The sequence below is a fragment of the Poecilia latipinna genome, unplaced genomic scaffold (assembly GCF_001443285.1).
Source record: "Poecilia latipinna isolate Pla-1442-1.1 unplaced genomic scaffold, P_latipinna-1.0 Scaffold102, whole genome shotgun sequence".
Lineage (NCBI taxonomy): Eukaryota > Metazoa > Chordata > Actinopteri > Cyprinodontiformes > Poeciliidae > Poecilia > Poecilia latipinna.
The window spans coordinates 450,272-473,868 of NW_015112718.1; the positions used below are offsets into that span (position 1 = coordinate 450,272).

General features: G+C 37.3%; 1 protein-coding gene across 1 annotated transcript in view; it reads left to right on the forward strand.

Annotated features, from left to right (window-relative positions):
* elavl2 (ELAV like neuron-specific RNA binding protein 2) overlaps positions 1–23,597 on the forward strand; it is a 43,659-nt gene that overhangs the window by 11,241 nt on the left and 8,821 nt on the right. Inside the window, exons 2-6 of the mRNA XM_015027436.1 lie at positions 8,539–8,629; positions 9,451–9,694; positions 18,492–18,595; positions 21,129–21,282; positions 23,068–23,293. Coding sequence (XP_014882922.1) covers positions 8,539–8,629; positions 9,451–9,694; positions 18,492–18,595; positions 21,129–21,282; positions 23,068–23,293 — 819 coding nt within the window. The remainder of the gene's footprint in view (positions 1–8,538; positions 8,630–9,450; positions 9,695–18,491; positions 18,596–21,128; positions 21,283–23,067; positions 23,294–23,597) is intronic.

Genomic DNA, 23,597 nt, shown 5'->3' on the forward strand with positions numbered 1-23,597 from the left:
TAAATTAAGGTGAATTCATGGTTCCTTTTTCCACATAATGTAACCGGTACTGTTTATGATTAAAAATAAAAAAATATGTTATCGGTATCGGTGATCGCCCCTCGTGGGTGATCGGTATCGGCAGGAAAAAACCTGATCGGCACATCTCTCCATCTTACAGCCCCATACTACAGTTGTAAGAATGGAGTGTCGAGTACCAGTAATTCAGAAATGAAACTACACTTGGAGACAATAGTTAAAGACAGAACATTGTTCTACTATCCAACTTCAACATTTACTTTTCGTAATTAATCTCTTTAATCAAATTTGTTGGGAGTCATATTGTGGGTAGATTGTGGTAATGTCTGAGATTAGTGGTGGATAATGTGGTAAATGTATTCCTCTTCCTACAGAAAAATAAATCGCACTGAATAATGGATGGCCTCCATGTTGTCAGGCTAAATGATTCTCGGTGCTTTTCCGAGGTTCATCTTCTCCTTAAGTAAATCTTGTGTAGTTAAAGCCATTAGGGTTAAAGCAGTCTGCATTATTACTCTTTCTGTTTGTGCTGTAGTTGTTCTCTGGGTTCTGACCTTGGTTTAAGGACATGCGTGTAAATCATGACTCATGCTGTTGTGTAATGCATTGTCGGTTGTGCAGTCTATGAAGCCTACATTCAGAACAATGAATACTTTAGTGTGGACATTAGATTTTTCTGTAAATTGGCATGATTCTTTGTAATCAATTTCTGTCTCCAATTGTCAACATTTCCAGTTTTCTCTATATCAAATAAGCATTTATACTTCTGCAGCTTCACCCAGATAGTCTTGCTGTTATGAACAGTCAGTGAAGTCCACCAGAAAGTTTGCAGGTTGAGATGTTGAGTTAAAATGCTTATGAAGAATAGTAAAAGACCTCAACAAGAACAGATGATCTTTGGTCGATGATACAATGCTTATAAATTACACTGACTGTTATTGCCTTGTCCCTTTTCTTCTCTTTGAAGGTGTACTGGGAGCCTGATGAGCTTATATTAACTTAATTCTGAGTTATCTGTCTCTGCAACAGTCTGCTTCAAGAAACTTTTTGTAAACTATAGATACTTTAGATGACATAAGGTCTCATAAAATGACCATGTATGGCTGTTTTTCAAGTTGCCAAGTCAGATGCTTCTTGGTGGCTGAAAACCTGTCAAATGTAGACCTTTGGGGTTGGATGGCATGGCTTGAAAAACTTGGCACAAGATCAGCCAATGGCAATAATTGTTTTAAAATTCTGAAATTCTGCCAAGCTAGCTTGACCTTTTCTCTTTTGTCCAGTTTTCATGCCATGGCCATTTTTTATTCTTTTTTTTCCTTAAGCACTTATGAGGCTATGATGTTAGGGAAACCTTAAATTGCTGCTGTGCAAGTTACCCAACAGGTGGTTGTTAGGTAACCGAAGAGTGAGTGAGTTAGTTGATGCTGCCCACTTTGCTTAGCTGACTGAGATGTTGAGTGGCTAAAACCTTTCCTCTGCCTCCATTTCCCAGGGTGCTGTGTAGTTCTGGGTTGAAGTTCAGCAAATATATTCTATAATATGTAATATCTATTGATTTTTATCACGTGCATCACAATCAGAGGTCGCATTCACCGAATATTTTCTGTATTTGACCGCTTTTTTTTTCTTTTTTTTTTTAAACGACTGAAAAATTTGAAGCCCGTCGGTCATTTTGACAGGTTATGGTGCACATGCGCAGACATTATAGACTTTATGCAAAGAGTTCATCGACTTTACGCAAAGAGTTTATCGCAGAGGCAACTAAAATCAATAAATTAAAAAAAATCCTTTCTGAATGTCACCTAATGAACATTGAACTAAATGCATCTTTCAGACCGGGAGCTGATGGTGTGTTCACGAGTTATGGACCGGACGTTTTGGGGCACGTCTGGTTCAGAAGCGCATTTCAAACCTTTGGTTGAAATGGCACGTTTAATTTCAGTCTCCAGTGCATACAAAACAGAAAAAAATAAAGAGAATGCAATGTTGTTAATCCATTTATAGTCTAAACAGAGGAGCTGACAGTTTATCTTGAGGAAATAAAGGTGCAGAAGTTAAGTAGACTGTAACACGTGGAGTGCGCTACTGCAGAACCAATGCAGGCTCCGCCACTGCAAAGAATTAAGCTCAACTCATCCTGCGGTTTCAATAAAAGGAGCCGTTTTTGTTCACATTACCCTCCCACACCCAGAAGGAGAGCGTGGTTCTGGAGGAGCACAGCAGACGTAACATTTGTCCATTTCGGGGAAGTGAAACCACACAAAGATCCTAAAAGCGCACGCCCAGACTGCGCACAGGGTAAAAAAACTTGCAGAATTCAATTGATCAGTTTGGATCAGACGGATCCAAATGACTGAAGTAGTGCAGATTTCTCTGAAGATGCGACCAGGAGGAATTTGTGAGGCTGTGCATTCAGATCCCAGCAGGTGAAGTGACCTTAAAGTGGAGTCGTTTAATTTCATTTATTATATTGGAACCACAGTAATTTTTGTCACTACGGAGAAAAAGTTAGATGCGGACATCTGCTTATGTGTGATGTGATATGGTTCCGGTTAAACGAGGTGAATATTAACTAAACTGCATAAAAATGCAGCTAAATAGCCGATATGATTATAATTTGACGGGTAAAAATGGTACATGAACGAATTTTTTTTTTTTTTAATACCGTCCATCAGCCAAGATGACGGAGAACACAAAAGTCTGGTACGGTTTCTGATCACAATATACATTACTGATTTACTGTCTAGCTCAAAGTCTAATGGAACTTTGTCTGAAATCAGTCATATTTGGAAGCGAGTATCGCCATATCAGATCTTGAGAGATTAGGTGTTCTCTGAAAACAGATAAAATTATTTTGCTCTTGCCCATGCATATTTTAATTTGGCTAGCTTTTAAATTGTATAAAATTTTGTTTTTTAATAAGCATGGTAAAATGAAGAATCAATAATTAGTAAAATGTACATAAATACACTTAAGAATGCCGCGATTTGTGATCAACAATCAACTGCTGCATCTTGGACGTGTCCAACCTTTAAAAATGTTTAAACCAATTGAATATTTAGTTGAATGTTTTGGTCTTGGAATGGTTTGGTTTGTTTGCCATTCATGATCTGACTCTGCAGACCTATATTGCAATGTGTATTGCTCTTTAAAACAGTTTTCAGTCTGCTGGCTGCATTTGGTGCTCAGACTAAAAGCTGTTGGAGAGATATAGCAGTCAGGATTTCACCCATTGTATTGCAAGACTGGTGGGCCACCAGGGTTTCCTTGTTCCCCCTCAGGCTAAGCATTGATTATTATAGTTTTTTTTTGTTTGTTTGTTTTTATACACCAGGTAACGGCAAAGGCAGACTAAAAAGTCTCATACAAGATAGTATGATCAGTATTTGAACACATAGGGAGACTGAGATTGGTTTTTTTTTCTGCAACCACTGTCCACATGCTAACAACTTCGGTGAAAAAAGTGATTGCTTGCATATAAAGCATCACTTTAAATAGAATGAAATGACTATAAAGCATTTAAGATTTTATAGTTGATATTGTTAATGTCTTGTGTCCTTGTGTGCCTCAGATTTATATCTACTTATTTGAAGGAACTGTGGTGACCTTAAGCATTTTTCATATTTTGCACTATACTTCAAACATGGTAGATAAAAGTTTTACACATGCTCAAGACGATCCTCTCTGCTTGGATGAGGTGAAATATACCTGTTGAGGATTGCTGTACCATGGAAGAAGATTTAAATCCCAAAATGATTCAGCTCACATCTGTTACCTAAAGATAAACGCAACCAAAGCACACTTTGGTCACAACATTGTGACATCAGCACAAACATTCCAGTTTTATTTTAAATGGCAAATGAGACAAATTTGTCACATTATACAGCTCTGTGTTTTTTGTTTTTTTTTAATGCAATCCATTTGCAAGACTAGAAAGAGACTGGTTCAAACTTTCCACAGTACTACATTTTAACTGGAAACCTGTTGATGAAATTATAAAGCATGAGCAGCATTTTTATTCAAAGATTTGTAGTCAATGAAGTATGTTGTAGGTGTGAATCGCAGACATTTTGGTTTGTCTGCATACAGAACTAATCTGAGATTGCCTAGCTGCAGAAATTGCTGTCTACATGTTTCATGTTGACAAACGTGCAAAAGGAAATTTCTGCTGTTGGTGGCAAATAAATTGGATGCCACAACTTGAAATGATGGCTTCAACTCACCAAATTTCTTAAAAGCTGATGTGCAAAATACCCAATACCACAAATGTTTGTAATTGGTGAAGTATTGTCATATCTTTTAATGGAAACTTGGAAGTAATCTCAATGAGAAGATGCCAGGATGTTGTATATGGCATGGTACAGATTTAAATTTCCTTGCTGAGGAGGAAAAAAATGTTTTAGGTTTTTTTTTTTATTATTTTGGCTTCCACAGAATCGGACTGTGATTTGAGTTGTTTGCCAGATTTCTGATTTAATTCCTAAGAAACTTGAAGGCTGTTGTCTCTGTATGAAGGTTTGCCACTCTGAGGAAGTATACCAATGATCCAATTGAAAAGAACACCATTTTTATTTTCTGTAGAAGTAACAAGTGCTTTTTTCTTTAGTCTTTTTATAACAGAATTCAGTTTTTATGTTGAAAATGCTTACTTGTTAGCGTACCTTTATTGTATTTGAGTAATGAAAGGTCTTGGGGCTGCAAGATATGTAAAACATACTTAAATAATATTTTAAGTTGCTGAAACAGATACTGTTGCTGAACGTTCAGATAGTGATTCATCACATTTCTTGATTACCTTCTGATGTTCTACCATGATTTGAGCTTTTCTCCTCTGCCACTAAGAGAAGTCTGTCCAACTCTGCATGTATGGCTGTTGGAACATATCCTACCAAATATTTTCAATAAATGTTTTGCAGTGGCATTGTGGTGTCTTACAAGTTGAGCCACTTGGCCACTTATTTCCTTCCTGTTTGAAAGACTAAACAAATAAAAAAAAATCCTGGAAAGTTGCATTCCCACAGTTTATGGCCTGGTTTTATAAATGTGTGATGAAGACCCTCATCACTTATCACACCCCTAAAATTACTGCCTTGATAACACATGTTTGCAAATCCCTGCAAATTTCACTAAAATGTTAAGTTCCCTCTGTATTAAGATAAGTACAGATGTACGTGAGGAAATGTTTTCAGCTTTATGCCTCCCACACTCGAGGCTTCACACTTTGAGCTGAGCTTTAATATGTAACATTTTGAATCTAGAGCAATGGGTACATCTGTTTGAATGATATTTCGTATAATGGCTAAGAGCTTTGTTGAAAAATGCTAAGAACAAACATTAAAATGGTATAATCCTAAATGCCAGTCACCTAAAATATATTTCCCCAGATGGAATTCATTGTGAAGCCATGTTAATTTGCAAATTTCAGTAAATTTTATCTTTGTCGTATGACATTCCATGGAAAACCTTCAATGCAGAGCTATGTTCAGAATTTCATATATATATATTTTTTGTATTTTTTTTAAAGATGAAGCAAATGTATGGTATGTGAAGACTTGAGTAATGTTTTTCATTCTCTTGGCACAGTCGGTCTCCCTCGTGTACACACTGCTCAATATGCTAATGGCAGAGAAACAACTTACCATTAAAGGAAAACTGTATCTGCTGTCTTTGGTGGTCATTCTTACTAGACTGCACATTCATGATATTCTCTGTTGTGGGAAAGAAGCTGTAGCAAAGCAGAGAGCAGTGGAGAATGAGTGTTTACACTAGGATGATTGACATCACTAAGACCCTCCTCTTGCCTCCGATTGTTTTTTGACAGTTGTGCATTTCTGTATTTCTGTAGTACTAAGATCACAGGGAGTAGGTGGAGTTTATTTTTTTATTTTTATCTATCATGTTGTACTGTTATGACATAGTGACATATAAAAAATATTTTAAAATGTATAAGTTACATACTGCAACTCTAACACAGAAATTAGTTTGTATTTAAGCTGCAGGATCTGAGTCTTAAAATCTGTAAGCAAACATATTAGTTTAGATGTTATCCAAACAGAATGTTGAAATGATGAGAACAAACTTTTTTTTTCTTTAATATACACTTTTCAGGGTATCTTCTAAGAAGTATTGATTAGGATCATTGGTTTTTGCCTGTTCACTTGGCAAAAGCTGTTTTTATGCTTGAGTAAAGAAAATCAATTGGTGTTTGAATTATGACAGGCTGACATTTTCATCACTTCTAACCTCCAAGCTGAAAGGACTGGAACTGTGAGAACAACAACTTTAAAGCAACTACCATAAAAGCTTTAAATTTGGCTCTGCTCAATGTGCACAAAGCATCCCACTGAATGCATTTTACTTTTAAATTGTCACGAATCTCTTTATGAAGTCGATTTTGTGCAAGACTGAGGCGCACACATGTTGCTGCTTTTGTATTTCTTCAAGAAGTAATCAGTGTTTCTGACATTCTGATACATTTAATTTCTGGCCTCTTTTAATTTATACAGAGATTTCTGCAAATTGCTTCCCATGAGATGAAGTTGTGCTTGTTTGTAGCTGGATGCTGTTCAGTCACAGGCAGAAATATTCTAAAGGTACTTTGAAGACGGAGCTCACGAATGCAGCATAATACTGTCTTGGCTCCAAAACGGTTCTTATTTTACTCGGCTTTAGAAATTTCTTTTTATGGCCCCTTACTGGTTAATTGGCGTTTTCTGTGGTAAATGTGGTGGTGGGGGTAGGAGAAAATTCTACATCCGCAGGTTGCATGGCAGTTAAATTACAATTATTTTGAGGCTCACAAAGATTATTTCATGGCTGATTTGCTGGTATTCTAGCAACAGATGTTTTTGACAAATCACTGAAATGTTACTTTGGCGCATGAGTTTACTGTACAAGAGCTTTGAGTACACCTGATGTTTTGCAGTATTGCACAACATTTTTAATTCAAATGTACATCATTGCAGGATTTCCCCCAGAAAACTTAAATGCAGTGGCAGGGGAGGGCAAGTCCACCAGTGGCCCTCTGCATTTTGTTAGAAAATGTGAAAAATTGACAGGAGACTTGAAACTAGGACTAGGTAATTATGTGGTATTGGAAGTTTTTGACAACTATTAAACACCAACCATTTAAGGTAAACGCACAAAATTGCTGGTAAAATAAATACCAATTAGTAATCAGATTGTGGATCTTGCAACAAGTGATGGCAGTCACATTTAAAAGTAAAAGAAATGTAACCTAATATTAACAATGAGTAAACATACTTATATGCTTTACTAAATATAAGGTACAAAATTCAAGTGTTTGAAGTTTTCTTGTGATTTTCTAAATCTTTCTGTCCGGTCAGGTTCTGGTTTGCTGGTTGTGATTGGTTCTTTGAGTAAACGGCAGTATTTGGATGAGACACCTGTCTGACTGGTAGTGTGGTTTATGTACATTAGCTTTATGTAGTTGAAAGTGCAGGCGTAGCAAAGTACATGCCATGCCAAAGTACATGGCAGAAATATGCCACACGTTATTCTTTCTTTACAAAGATGTATCCGCTTGCATCAGTCTCACTGTTCACTCAACAGAAACCTCTAAGAGCATTTAGCCTTCATAGATGCGCTTTGAGGCTTGTGTTGAGCGTGAGCTGAGCAAGCGTTTAGCCTGTTATACTTGCTGTGTACATGGGTAGAGTACTCTGAAAAGGCAGTAGTCATAGAAGGATCATATAAATACTGCTACAGGCGAACCTGCTCTGCAAGAGCACCTTTAAGTAAAGCCTGGCAGTCCGGCATGCTTATAATACACTGGGAGAAACCTTTAGTAGCTTTTATTTAAAACAGAAAAGCAACCGTTATTCCTTCTGCTGATATGATTACTTATTACATCACATTTTCTGATGCATAAACTTAAGGCAGCCTAAAAGCTCACCAAGCTTATTGGTTTCCACTTGAGCAGCTTTTTGTACCTTTTTGTCAATAAGCTAAAATAAGAATGAAGAGGTTATTCAGGTTATCTACTTCAGTAGAGCATGCAGTCATCTGTAAGACATGTTCTTAGCTTTCAGACCATAAATTTAAAATAGCATTGCCTTAATTGGTGATTGGTACTCAGGTTTCCTCACGATTGTTGCTCTTTTACCAGTGGTTATTCAGTTGTGTTCTGAATGTCTGCAAATTAGAGGTATATATTGATAAAATGTGCAGATGTTTATCAAATCTCTATTGGATTAGTGGGTTTTTTTCATCTGCTTCAGTGTGCTTTTTGTAGAAAGCTGATCACTTGTCTTTTGTCCATGCTGTTGAGATCAGATTTTTCTTAGCTCAAAGCTTTTGACGTCGTAAGGCAGGTCTTGCATAACTTCTGACTGACTTAAACATCTTGTTTTTTTTCCTTATTGAAGTGAATGTGCATGGACCTCCTGTAATAAAAATGGCCTTCTCAATCAACCTCCCTACAATAATCATCTGTTTTTTTGTTGTTTTTTTTACCCTTGTTTCTCTAACGTGACGTACTTTTTGTGTCCACATTTTCAGACGACAACTCCAAACTAACATGGCAGTCAGACTGTGCGATGTGGCTTCTCTGCTTAGAAGTGGTTCGTGGGCGCCTGAGCCTTGGACTGGGGTCTGTGGCCATTTTTCACATCTTGAAATCATTTGGCCAGAAGGTCATTTTTGCTCTCTGCTCAGGCCATACCAATGATATTGGCATTGTTGTATTCTGATGTTCAAACCAAAGTATTTCTGCTTAAATTTGGGGGAAAATTGCTCATTGTTGGGGCTGAAACTTCCTTAATGGTCAATGTTTTGAATTGGTATGGTCTCAACCTGTATCCCACTCTTTTCAAATTATATTTGTATGTTTGATGTCTAAGGAGAAATTGATTTTTTTTATTTTTATTTTTTTTGGCATGTCTATGCAGATCAACTTTCTGCACATGGTGAATTTGTTAATAAAGGATGACTCTTCATACATGTTGCTGCCTGTCTCACTGTTCACGCAAGGGCTTTTTGTCCGCTAGTAGTAATTCAATGTTGCTTGTGGCTATATTTTTTTTTAATTGTGCTGAATAGTCATATTTTTCTCTTTTTTGTTTTTTTGTTGTAACATTTAATTTTTTATACATTACGCGTCATAAGGGCCTTGAAAAGTTTTGGTTTTTTTAACCAGCAACATCAAATCTCTCGTTATGAAATTGTCAAGATCCTTTTTTTTTAAACTATGCAGTTGCTCTGTAGTGAATGTCGCACCTTCTTTTTAAAATATAATGCATGAAAGTCGTTCCGACATGCAAATTTGGTCAATACCAATCAGCCAATATTTGTTTTACTTCAACAAATCAATATCTTAACGTGTGAAGAGCTTCCTTTCTTAACTGCCGTTTAGTTATTTTATTACCAATATCAATGATAGTATTATTTACATAATTTTCCTTCTCTCTTTAGCAGGTAATTGCAACCATGGAAACACAGCTGTCCAATGGGCCAACATGCAACAACACGAGCAATGGTCCCTCAACAATCTCAAACAACTGCTCCTCGCCAGTAGAGTCAGGGAGCATAGAGGACAGTAAAACTAACTTGATAGTCAACTATCTGCCTCAGAACATGACCCAGGAGGAGCTGAAGAGTTTGTTTGGAAGTATTGGAGAAATCGAATCCTGCAAACTGGTTCGAGACAAAATAACAGGTAAAGTCTGTTTTCTAGTGCTGGCTTGTTTTATTATTTCTTCTGGGGAGCTTTACTGTATGTTTATATGCATTTGGGACATTTAAAGAGGATCAATTATGCAAAATTAAAATTTTTCACGTCTTGTACTTCTATTTAGATCTCTGTATTAAAACGGCTAAAGCACTAAAGACAGTCTTTAGTGTCTGGAAAAGGACTTCTTTCAAAAATCTCTCGATTGAGTCACAATTGACCACCACTATGACATTGCCTAGCAACTCCAGCTGAGACCATCCACTCACCTTGAGCATGTTTGGTCATCCGGTTTTACTACCGTGTATGTATTGCAGAATGACTGCTGGAAAAGACAAGTGTTTAGTAGTGGACTTCTCATCCAGAAACTGCTGCTGCATTCTTGTTAGTTGTGAGAAAGGCTCAACTACTTCTGATTTTGGTTCTGATTCAGGGTCAAAGATGTACAGTTGTATAATAGGACATCGGTTTGCAGCCGTTTTCAAGTGAGTGTAAAAGTTGAGTTGGGTGGTGTGGCCAGCAGCAGCTTATTTGGATTTAAAGTGACAAGAGGCCCTAAGATGGCTTGTTTTGAAAAGAGCTCAAAATAGGCAGAACTAACCTATTTTGTTCTGGACTGAACTGGAAACTGAACTCTTATTATCCAGTAATGATTTTGTGCAAGAATTGTAATGAGCACAATTCATTACAATGCTTCTTTGAACTTATCCTAACCTGTTCAAGGAAGCATAATGGGTCCCCTTTAATCTTACTGGATCTTATATTTTGCTTACAGTAGGAATATTTTCTAATTGAGCTACAGACTATTGCATTTATTTTTTATCAAATTTGTTTTAATCTAGTTTTCAAATTTTATAAAAATCGCAAGTGATGTCAGTTTTGAATTGATTCAATTTGCTTTTAACACCTGACAAAACTCAGGGTGACATTGATATGAGCAGGCTGATCACTGAGGCTGCTGTGTTTTACCTGCTGGTTGTTTTTGGTCAAGGTTAGCATGACCTTCCTCTCAGAATTATATCGAATGTTCAAGCAGACCTGCCTTTTGGAAGTGTCTGCCGTTTTTCATTTTGTGTTAACAATTGGTCTGTAAGGGTATCTTTTCTTTATTACAAGGCTAAAGGACAGATGGCCCTCTGCTCAATGAGATGATGGATAATCTGTATTTTGACCTTAGTAATAGAAATGTATATCAAATTAATAAGGAAGATGTGTGTTCAGCTGGAGCTTGCGTTTTGGAAGCAATTCATACATGTTTTTCTTGTTTCATATGGCTGCTGATGTTTGCAGGGCTGTATGAGGGTTGCTGCTATCCTTAAGACTGGTTACTGATGCAGCAAAAATAGTTTTTTGTACAATGCAAAGCTGATTATAAATAAGTGCCAATTTTTTTAAAGGTCAAGCAGAATTTCCAAGTGTGTAGTAATTAATTCACTGTTTAGTTAAAAGATAAAAAAGCATAATTTATTCTGCTTTTGAAATATTGATCAGTTTAATCTTACATTTTCATACATACTTTTCATACATGGAGTATATAAAGTGTGAGTATACGCCAAAACAACTTTTGGAGTATACTGTTTGCTATTGTGTTCGTTATAGAGCTGAAGTTTTGTCCGTCTGGCTGCTTGTGCAGATCCAGAAGTTTGTGCTCAAGAGGTTCTGGCCAAAAAAATCTTCTAAATGACAAAATATGTCTAAGGTTCACTAGTTGTCTTTTCTTGTGGTAAATCATTGCCTAGATTGTTGGAGTTCCTGAAATAATTTATACCTGGAATATCTTGTGCTTCTCAAAACTTTTTTTGGAAGATATGTTGATGCTTTTAGTTTTTTTCTGTACTTTATTTTTCTTTGTACATTGAACTTGACTTGACCTCTGTAAATTGTTGAATTACACTTTCATTTGTAAGTTGCTTACACATGTTGTCCAAGTAGCCTGGATGTTAACGTTGAGCTAGACTTGCACTGGCATCAAAGTAATTTTTTTTTTACCTTAAGAAACACTTCACTTGTTGGATTTATATTTTAAATTTAAAAGGTATAAACAGGTGGTATCGCGCAACACAAACAATCCTCATTGGCCTTTGCTGGATCTTTGCTGCTAGGCCGCCCTCAAAGATTTTGGTGCAGGAATTTGTTGCTGTTGAATGTGTTGTAATTTAGAATTTATGGCCAGTCTCTAACCCAACACTATATGTTTACCAACACGTACCATTTTTTTTTTTAAATTCCCTTTTTTTACTTCAAGACTTGAATTGATTTGGGAATAATTAGCAGCTTCATATTATTCAAAGCCTCAAAGTGAAATTTCTCTGGATTGGTCCTCTGATTTTAGCTCTACTTAAAAATCCTCTATCCCTTCCAGACTGTTGCTTTTGTCTCTCCCTTGGCCCTGTGGCGACGGCTTTAAGCCAGCCTACATCTGTGTACGGGTGCTACATCAGATGTTTAGTAATCACCAGAGATGATTACTTCCTCTTTTCCTCTTTTCTTTAAATGTTTATGCTTTGGCTGCTGCTGCAGAAACGGCTCAGTCATTTTGTAAATTTTTTTTCTCCTACTGTGGGTATCGGTAACATTTTACTCAAATCTGGGTGTTTGAAAGATTATCTTAGCAAGTCTCCTCTTTACTTTAACAACAGCTAAAAATTTGTAAATGGTTTGTCTTAATGCCTCTTGGTTATAAAAAGATGCTAAGGGTGTTTATTTCCCGAAACAAATTGGTTCAGTAAAGGCTTAACGTCTACATTACAATATGCCCTGCAGGTTTAAGTGAAAGTGTCATTTTACTTGCTCATTTGAAAGGCTTGATGCATTTCTTTTGGCTATATTGAATCCAGCCTTGCAAGGTGAAATTAAGTTCATGAACTTGATAACAGGAATGAAATAAAGTATGATTGAGCTGCTTAAAGCAACGTGATACATTAACATTAGTTTCCCGTTTAATAGCATCTGAGGTAAGCTTTTTAATTGTAACATAAGTTGTAATAAGAAGCTAGAACTTGGACTTTCTGCAATTTTAGCACAACTTCATACAAAGTAAAATAAAAAAACAAAATCTAAGTTAAAGCTCTTATGGATTAAGTGTCAATTTTGTTCCAATACTTTGACAGCATCACAAACGTACTGTGGATAAGCAGTTCAGTGTTGGTGACTCCAGCTTCAATACACACTTGTAAATATTATGCACTTAGAGTTTTTATGTAATTGGAGGAAGGTGGAGGTCAATATCACAAAAGAAAGTACTGGGAAGAAGAAGCGGCTCCGCCAATTGAAGCCTGTTGGGAAGAAAAAAGTTCCATATACTGCATTTGTACTGGAATGAACCAATAATAAATCAGAGTGCAAGATTACCAGGAGGCCTTAAAAACCTTAAATTATGATTTTATTTTTGTCTGTGCTATGTAGTACAAGTTGCCTGCTTTAGTTTCTGGACTTTCTTCCTCATTAGTTTGAAGAGGATAATTAGGGATAATGGAAATTTATGAAAATAGAGCGTTCTTGTATTTAAATCAAATGTCCACATCCCTTCAGTTGGCTGTATTTGGGAAAGAGCCTCTGACAATACCCTCAGATAATAATCATTCCCTCATTGGCTTATATATAAACTCTGTTCTACCTTAGTTCTTGCTAAAGAATCAAATTGCCTCTAATTTAGAATTTTCATCATGTACATAAAATCAGAACATCTCAACCCCTCTAGAGTATTTTCCAAAATCTGTACTTCGTGTAAAATAGCCTAGACCTAATTTGAGAAACTTAATTTAGAGATTTTGAATCGGACCATCTAAGTTGGTCCAGGTGCCACATAAATAAGGAGCAACCCTGTGACTCGGTCAGCTTAGCAATGCGTTTTAAAACTGTAGAAAAACATATCGGGCTGAAACTGGTACAAATTTTAAAATAATTGATTATTTTACATTTGTGCAACATAAAACAAACTGAAGGTATATTATGTCTTAACGGAAAACACGATGGAAGAGTTTTTTGTTGAAGTAGCTGCAGTTATGAGTTTGTCCTCTCTGGAGGGTTTTGAGTTTGTTGCTGATGGAAGCTGTTTTATTTTTTTTATTTTTTTTTTCTGCCTCCGTTCTTGCATAGGTGGGGTTATTTCTAGTTTATTAGGGTGTTACAACTTTCCTTAATTTCAATTTGGTCTCAAGGTATTTCATAGTGATGTACCATTTTAATCACACCTTGCTGATTACAATTAGTAACTAGATCTAATAAGGCAAGTAGGTAGTTGAAGGGTTGAGAATGCTGGTTTTTATACTGTAAATATTTAAATCAGCTTGCGCTGCTCTCTGTATGAGAAGAATGTAGCAGCAGGAGCAAGATGTAGACAAACTACAACATGCTGCCGTGAAGCAAGGATTTAAGTTTTCCAATTGCATTCATGCCCATAAATCATATTCGAGAGATGTCACTTCCTCCCTTTGGTTTAATTTTTCTCTTGTTGGTTGAGTAGACTGACTGTATCCCAGCATCATCAAGGTGTGCAGGCAGGCAGACCACAGTTTCCATGTTTGGTTCTCAACAAAGTTTCATTCTGGAATCGAGCAGCTCACGGTGGCAGCATGTTGGACTTACTGTTTTCGTCGTAGTTCTGATTTGTTCGACGTTCGGACAGTTATTCCCTTTTGTTCTGAATGTTCAATTGGAAGGTTTTTTTTTTCACACTAGGGCTAGGCTATGTGGGTTAAAAATTATATGTATATGTTTTATAAATCCAAAATTTAATTTACTTTTTTTTTTCTCCTCCCTTCTCTTTTCCTTCTATGGAGACAATTGCAGAGACAATTTTCTGAGTCAGGAGCATATCCCTGACTCAGACTATCTGTGCTGCTTTCAACCTATATTACCAGACAACGATTGAAAGAGGAGTGCTTCCTGGGGTGCTGTGGTGGCCCAGGGGTTGGGCACAGCTCACGTGTGGGGTTGCCTTGGTCCTCGACGCAGCCGTCACGGGTTCGATTCCGGGCCTGGTGACCTTTGCTGCATGTCTTCCCCCTTCTCTCATTACCCACTTTCCTGTCAATTCACTGGTATTATCCAGGACATGCTGGTGATGTTTCTACTGCCCTGAAATTAAGCTGTTGGCACATCATGACTGTCATGAGATTGTCGTTCAGCAACAGTCTTCAGTCAGGCCTCTTCAAATTTGCTGCTAGACTCCCTGCTACCAGAGATCCGTCTTGCTCACAGATACTTGGATGATATGAGTTACAACAATTAAGTTCTTTGAGATAAGTATTTTTTAAATTGAATTTAGATTAGACTTTACGCATAAAGTGGAGTGCACTGAGGAAGCAAACCCTGCTCCAGCTTAAATAGAGCAAATAATCTGTTATGAAGACCTTTAAAGATGTAAAGAAGGTGACTAGGAACATGTCCCAGGGGTGTACCTGCAGGGTAGACAGGGTTTTTCCCTGTACTAGTAGGTGACAGCAATGTTGGTTGCTGTGATGATGCGTCCTGTGATCCTAGATTACATTCTATAATAATAAGTGGGAGTAATCCATTATCGAGGGGGAAGCATTTTTGACTTTATCTATGCCTTCAGTTCAGGTTTGTAATTTGGGTAATGACCGTTTAAGCAAACATCCGTATTTCTTTGTAGCTGGATCGGTGATCTGCTGCCTGACGAAGGCTGCAGTTAAAGTATCTTGAGGATAGTTGGACTTTGTGCATTGATTATTCACTTGATATGCATTTGTAGACTTGGCTCATCAGCACAGTAACAATTAAAAAAAAATTAAACTAAATATTTCAGTTACATCAACTTATTTGTTGCAGCAATATTTTGTATTTTGACTTAAGAGATTAAAAGCACACATTATTTTACACTCATGGTAACATTTTCTGGATGTTTAAAGTCTGTCTTGAAATTTATTTTCACTAGTTTAACAGTATGAGCTGGTTTCTTAATCTACCGTAAAGACTGCAGTATAATTTTATGTTGTTGCTTTTATGTGTAGTTGTTTTTGAGTACATGATTTGGATTTTAAAAACTATTATTTTGTCTTTATTTGTGGGAAGTTATTGAATATCTCCAAACTACGGCTCTCCACATTGGAAGGTTACTTCTGCGTTGAATGGATTTAGGGTTAAACATTTTGCCTGGTAGAAAGAATGGCTGCGTTTTTTCAGGAGAAACTTTTATAATAGAAAAACTCACAAAGGGTAAAAGTTCTCAGCCTGGTAGAATGGGAACATCTGGTGAGTGGAAAGTCCTGGGGAGGTTCAACAATCAAATTTTATTAGTCCTTATCTTCTAAAACAGGGATCCAAGAATTTTTGTTTTGCGTTTTGAAAACTGATGCCAATGGGCAACGCTGAGTCGATCACAAAATACACTCCCACTCAGTTTGACTTGCCCAAAACCATGCAGTTAGTGCATTAAGAACCTGTGGAAGCTGTCTCATATGTGCTTGGCTCTGGAAAGGACTTTCACTGCCAGACACATCTCCAAATGTCTTGTTGTTGATACGATTTGGGAGAAGTAGGTGGGCGAGGAGGTCTATTGTTTCTGTGTCAGACTGTGCACAGCACCCTGGTGTGCATTTTCTCCTTTTTTCCCCCTCCTGCGGTTGCAAACTTAACAAAGGACCCAGGAGGGAGTCTGTCAGTGCAGAGTAATCAAATGTCAGCTTAAGGTCCAGACCCATTAAGGAATCTTGGCTCGAGAAATGTTATCATGCTGAAAGCTTAAAAGAAGAAAGTTCACATGAAAACATAAATGTCTTGGGAGTAACCCGTCTGTGGAGTGATTTTCATGGTGTAGCAGAATGGATGAGTGAGCAGGTATTAACCACACTCTGGGATTGAAAGTACAATATAGCTGTGCGGCGTTATCCAGTGACTCAAGTTTTGTTTCCACTTTGCTTATGGTGTTGGTTTAAGAACACAGTTTTTATATCTCGCTTTTAGCACAGAGATTACAGCCAAATTTTCAAAACATTCTCACTGATCTACAACTTTAAGCATGCTTTTCATTTAAAACCTCTAAAAGCACGTGAAATAAAACGGGGCAGTTGGGAACAAAGTTCCAAAAGGGCACTGTTGGATACGAAACGCAGGACTCTGGAACAGTTCTGTTTATTACAATACTATTGAGACCTGACGTACATAAACCCCAAAGTATCTTCTGTAGGAGTTTCTCCAAGAAGTTGTCCTGTTAATAAGATAAAGTGTTTAAATTTATAAACCAGACATCAATTAAAATTGGTGTCTTACCTGGAAAACCTTGAGGCTGATTAAACCCCTCAAGTTGCTTTGATAATGAGACTACAGTCTTGTCGCTAAAGCTGCTGTTTGCTCTTTTTTTATTCCTAAACCTCAGCATTGGCTTGCTCCAGTTTTGAGCTTCAGATATTTCATTTAATTTTTTCGACGGAAGGTGTTTTGAGCTGAGGCGACGGCGCTGCGAGTAGAAATGTCCCTTTTGCCATTTTATGCAGGAAATGTAGGTCAAATTACTGAAAGCAGAGGTTCTCAAAAGAAAACTAAGAGTGCTCACTCCTTTTTTGTATGTTTTCCAAACAACTAGTTTTCCAGTTACAGAAATGAGCAGTTGTGCTCAGTTGCTTATATATTCTAGATCAGGCGTGTTGATCACCAGCTTTTACGGGCTGTCGTCTTTCGTCGCATCCCTGGCTTTACACCCCTGAGTTTAATGGATAATTGCCTCATCATTCAGTCAAGTTCTCCAGAGTCCTGTTGTTGCACTAAATATTTGATTCAGGTGTGCTGAAGTAGAACCAAATGACAGTTGCAGGATTCTGGCCTTGAAGACTGGCGTTTTTCACTTCTGTGCAACAGTATCTAAATAATTGTACTCTGGAATCTGTTAGAAAGATGTGTGGCTTCGAAGCCTTCTGGTCAGAAAAGTTCATTTTACAACTATTGGAAAAACTGAAAGACTGTTATTTCTGGTTCTGTTTTTGTCAACTTTCCTAGTCTAATAGCTGCTGGAATTTCAGAGAAAGCAAAAATATTGTGGACACTGACATTTTCCTCTCCGATATTTAAAAAATCAATCCCTTAGTTCTTGGCATGCAGGGTAATAGTTAATAGGTTAAAAAAAAAAAAACTGGAGAACTTCTGTGCTGTTGTAGTAATTTCAGATTTAAGGTTGCACAATAGCCTCAGTGTGTAATATTCAGAGTGCATCAGGCTGTTTGGAGTACAATAATTGTTTGCTAATGTATTCAAAGATTTATGAACTTGCATTCTCACGGCAGCAGGAACAAGACATTGCCCAAAATGCGAAAGCTTACAGAGTGATGGACACACAGATGAGAAATGAAGGAAAGAAGAAATCTCATGGTTATTTCAATATTTGTAAATGGTGTAGCCATTGCAAGATTTTTTTTTTTATATTGGGCAGCTCTAGTTTGTGCATAGTTGGTGCTGATTATTGTGCAGTTTGAGATGAGCTGAATAAATTAAAATATTTCTTTGTCATGGATTGTAACTTGAAACCTTTTGGTTGTAGAGCATATTTGAGATTCCTACCATGAGTTTTTCAAGCAGGTCATTTAAAAATTGACTTCTGACCTGTATAATCTGACAAAGATAACGCTGTTCTCTGCAACTTACCTCAGTCTGTTGGCTTCCGTAAAATGGCTTTCGATCTTTTTCCACAATTGCATTCGCCCATGACTCATAAGTCATTGTATCCACATTATGTTGAAATGTCAGTCTTTGTAATGGCTTTTTTTTTCTTCTTCTTCTTACCCAGTTTTTACACTTTGAGTCTGAAACGTTTTATTTTTGTGTTTTGCAGGGCAGAGCCTAGGTTATGGATTTGTCAATTATGTGGATCCTAAAGATGCAGAAAAGGCCATCAATACCTTAAACGGCTTGAGACTTCAGACTAAAACCATCAAGGTAAGTTATCAAGGTATTAAAGAACTCCTACAGTATGTGCTGCTCATATCTACATCTACCGAGTTGAGCTGAGGCATTATAATGCCTGGGCAATGTGGGGCGGTAAGGGAGCCTATTGTTAATCTGGGCACAGACGGCTTTGCTTGGTCCTCAAGTAGAGCAGAACTGTTTCTATGGTTGCATGTGAACTAGCTCTGCTGTATGCCTTTACAGGGAGGCAGCTGCCATTAGCATTCATCATGCAACATAACACTCGACACGCTTGTGGGGGGAAAACTCATTTGCTCCATGTAGTTGGAATGGAATGTGGACAGTAGAGTTAGATTTTTTTTTAGTGCTTTTATATATATATATATACATATACAATTTTTTTTTTTTTTTACTGAAGTAAATCTTAAGTGACTTTTTTTCTTGAAAAAACTGTAAGCTGCATGTTTTTTTTTTTTTTTTTTGTTCAGTGTTTAAAAATTGGCATTGATATTGCATGTTATAAACCATATTGCTTTGTTTTCACAAGCGGAGCAGGCACATTGCTTTTCTTCATGTCTGTGCCTCAGTTAATCTCCCAGTTTGTGCCCCTGAAAGTAGGACATGGTAACGTTTCTTTGTCTCGCGTCTAAAGTTCTCTCGCTGCACCGTCAGATGTGCAAATAAACCATAGTCTGCTGAAGGAGCACCCTTTCTGTGCATTTGCATCAAATAAAGTGTGAAGGTGAGGCTGATGGAGGCAGAGGTGAGAGGACGGCGTATTCTGGATCCTGTCATGAAGCTGCAGCTTTTACACTTTTTGCATTCATGTCAGTACAGATTTTGGGGTGTGCTCATCAAATGGTTTGACTCTGTTCTTCTACCATAAAAGGAGGCATTTTACACCATTACTGCACCACTCTGATAATCAAATCGGTCCAGTCCAACATTCCTAAAATGAGAAAATAAACAGACAGCTGCATTTGAACTTGATATGTTCCTCACCTCTCATTGGTTAAATGTCTGCTTGCCTGAAAAATGAGCTGGAGAACTGAAGAAAAATGAATTGGACTACTGAGGGGTATAATGACATATTGATTCACGAGGCATTTTTGCTTGTCAGTTTATGGATAACTGTGTTTATAATGCATTATTTTATCTAATTGATTTCTACTGGCAATACGGATAAGTCTTGATTTTGAAAAGGAATGGATGATATTGGCCATAAAGAGCTGCCATGTTAAAATGTCATTTTAAGAGCTGTCTAGATGGGCTTGGTGCTGCCATTGCTTTTGGATCTTGAAAGTGTATTTTCTTTTTTACAGTAATGCTAAGTGCTATTTAACAAAGATTAGACTGATTTGATCATTGCTCAGTTGATGTGCCAAACATTTTTATTCTTAATTCAAAGGTGAATTTCTAGTGATTCCCCAAGCAGTTGAACTGAGTACTCCGTTGTTTGTAGTTATTTCTAAACAAAGAACACTTAAAATGCTAGTGTTCAAAATTACAGGCGTTTTCCAAAGTGAAGTCCAAAATGGCAAAGATCTTTGAAGATATTTAAAGAATATTTTATGACGGATAACACTGAAGTATCACCTTTGACAGGTAAAAATTACAGTAGTAGAAACATGAAACATAAAATTTAAATGAGGGCATACAACATGACCTTTTTGAAACCTGACCAAGTTTGGTACCAAATGGCCAAAACTTCAAAGGTTGAAGTGACCTGCACCTCTGAAGTCTAACCGTAGGCGTTGGCCACTTGAATGAAAGCCAATCAATGGGATCTGCAGCTTCCATTTCAACAAATGTGGCCTGGCAGCATTTGTTGTGTTTACAGATCAGAAAAATAACAGAATTTTTAATTTCTCAAGGATTGATCCAGCTGAAAAGCTTGTGATTCAGTCTCCAACCAAATTCTCTTCATTTCTAATATTAGCCTGTTGGTTGGATTTTCACCGCAATTGATCTCCAAAACTGATGTCATGATTAATGTAGGAAGAAAAAAAAAAGTAAGAAAATATAAAATGTTGCTCAACTATAACTTATGTCACATTCACAATATTTAATAGTTTTATAGCAGTCGTGAGTTAACCTAATATTGTGCAGTCTTGTTTACAGTTTAGCTTTTTTTTGTAGCTGTAATTTTTCTTCACTTGGCAATTGATGGTGAAAAGCAGTTTATTAATGATCGTTATTAATTTTAATTCACCTTCCTGAAATGAAATGAGGCTTTGCTTTAAAACTGTATCTGATGGTTTTCAATTGAGTTTTGCATCTGTTAAACTCTGTCATTGAGTTGAAAATGGGTTTAACAGACTTGGTAGGCTAAAATATTTTGGAGTTTATGAATCTAAATTGGTGTACAAGTTAGTTGTTTCTCTGCTTCTACTGATGAATAATATGATCTAGGTAAATGCTACCAAGTATTGTTTGCATTGAAGGTGTCCCCTTCTACAATTTAATATCAAAGGTGACTGGCAGCCTACCCAGTCAGTAGGCAGTCTATAATGAGTTAATCACCAGGTGCTGCTGTGATGTTTATCTTGTGGTCCCACTGCAGGTTTCCTATGCGCGCCCAAGCTCCGCTTCTATAAGAGATGCAAATTTGTACGTCAGTGGCTTACCAAAAACCATGACGCAGAAAGAACTTGAACAGCTCTTCTCCCAGTACGGACGTATTATTACCTCGCGTATCCTGGTGGACCAGGTGACCGGTGAGTAGAACAGGACTACCTCCCCCTGTGTTTTTTTTTTTTTTAACTTTCACATTTTTTTCCCCTTTCGGCTTCTCCCTTTGGGAATACTGAACGAAAAGACGCCGCCTGAGCTGAGAAATGCATCAGAGGTGCTGGTGTGAGACTCTTCCCCAAAATGCAATTTTCCACTAGAGCTGTTCATAAATATGCATCGACAGAATATGAAAGTGGCGGCTGTAAAGTAGCAGGAGTCGGTGCTTTAAATTTTCTTTCTACTTCAGCCTCTTCTCTTCACATTTGCCTTTTTAAATTTTTGGATTCCATTCTCCAAGGTCTACATGTGATGCCCGTATTTAGACTACTTATGATGTTTCTCAGGCATCATTTAAAAGCAGAATCCTTATTAAAAAAATTTTTAAAAATGGATCTGCTCATATTTATTTATTTTTTTTGTTTATTTTTCTCTCTCCCAGTAGATGGGTACAGAATCCTTTTGCATTAATTTTGGGCAAGTTTATTTTTCAAAGAAATCACACATTCCAGGGCTGTTCACATGTTCTCCTTTGCAGGTTGTACATAAGTGAACTCGAACTTTTAGTGCCTGCTCTTAAAATTAGAGAGCAGGCACCAATTCCTTTACAGTCACACAAATTCAACAAGACGGTTTCTCTAAGATGCAAATTTAAGAGAAAATTGTGATTAGACTCTTTAAGTGCCTGATTACCCACTAAAGAGTGAGTGAGTGTGCTCCCTTCACATTAATCTTTTTTATACAACATTGTCTGTCAATTTGTAACATGAGGAATGTGTAAACTTAGTCAAAAACCTTTAGAAAAACCTGCAGATGTTTCCAAAAGGCAGTTTTAAACAAATGAACAATGATTGCATTAATTTCATTATGGAGAAATAAAAGCTGAAATGATTGTAAAAGCTGAAATCCCGAAAGTGACACAGCAAAGCTGTGCAATACGTTTTAGGGAAAAGTAAACAAAAGCACACCATTTTCACTTAAATACTGAAAGCAAAAGCAAAAGTCAGCTTCTTGGATCAATTTGCAAATGTGGGAAGAAGATTGAGTCTACAGTGAACCCAACTTATATGCAATAGGGTCTCAGAAAGATCTGTGAATACCAACTCCAACTTATTTACAGAAAAATTCACTTGGTCATGGATTTTTAATTTTTAATTTTTATTATTTTTATCTAAATTTATGATGCAGTTTGGGAAGCTGAAATACCAAGGTACAGTGAGGGTTGGCAAGCTATTGGCTGGCCTTTGCAAAGCCACTAATCCAGTGGTGACATTCATTTTTCTTGAGCTTCAAGGTCAGTAGGTCAGTAACGCTACTGGCTTCTGCAGTAGTATTAAAATGGCTTCAATTGTGTATTGATGTACATTAAGGTATAGTTATCTGGAATATTAAAATAGGCATCTGTTGTTGGGGTGGGTCTCAAGTATTTGTGGATTTCAGCTATTCACAGGCAGCTGTGGTCACTCAACCTGCAAATACTGGGAGAGTCCACTGTACATGAGCTAAGCAAATAATTTGACAATGGAACATAGACATTTTTTTTAGCTATCAAAGCAACCGTGCAAAATTTGTAGTTTAAACGTCTTTTGGCTCAAGGGTCGCAGAAGTATCTGCTTAAAAGGAATAAAAATAAAAGGAACCCTAAAAGAGATCAATTTTGCATGTGCACACTGGCAGAAGTAACTGCTGTTTCAATAGCATGGGGTTCTAGATGTATAACTTTTTTCTTTTCTTGTCAAAGGTTTGTTACATGAGTGTTCTGCTCTCCTTAGGCGTTTCCAGGGGGGTCGGCTTCATCCGTTTTGACCGGCGAGTTGAGGCTGAGGAGGCAATCAAGGGTCTGAACTGTCAGAAGCCACCCGGTGCAACCGAACCCATTACAGTCAAGTTTGCAAACAACCCGAGCCAGAAGACCAGTCAGGCGCTGCTGTCTCAGCTGTATCAGTCTCCCAATCGAAGGTACCCAGGACCCCTCGCACAGCAGGCACAACGTTTCAGGTAAAAGGGACTCATCTAAACAGAAGTAAATCTGATCAGAGACAACCTGAACGAATGATTCAACCCCATNGCATGTTATAAACCATATTGCTTTGTTTTCACAAGCGGAGCAGGCACATTGCTTTTCTTCATGTCTGTGCCTCAGTTAATCTCCCAGTTTGTGCCCCTGAAAGTAGGACATGGTAACGTTTCTTTGTCTCGCGTCTAAAGTTCTCTCGCTGCACCGTCAGATGTGCAAATAAACCATAGTCTGCTGAAGGAGCACCCTTTCTGTGCATTTGCATCAAATAAAGTGTGAAGGTGA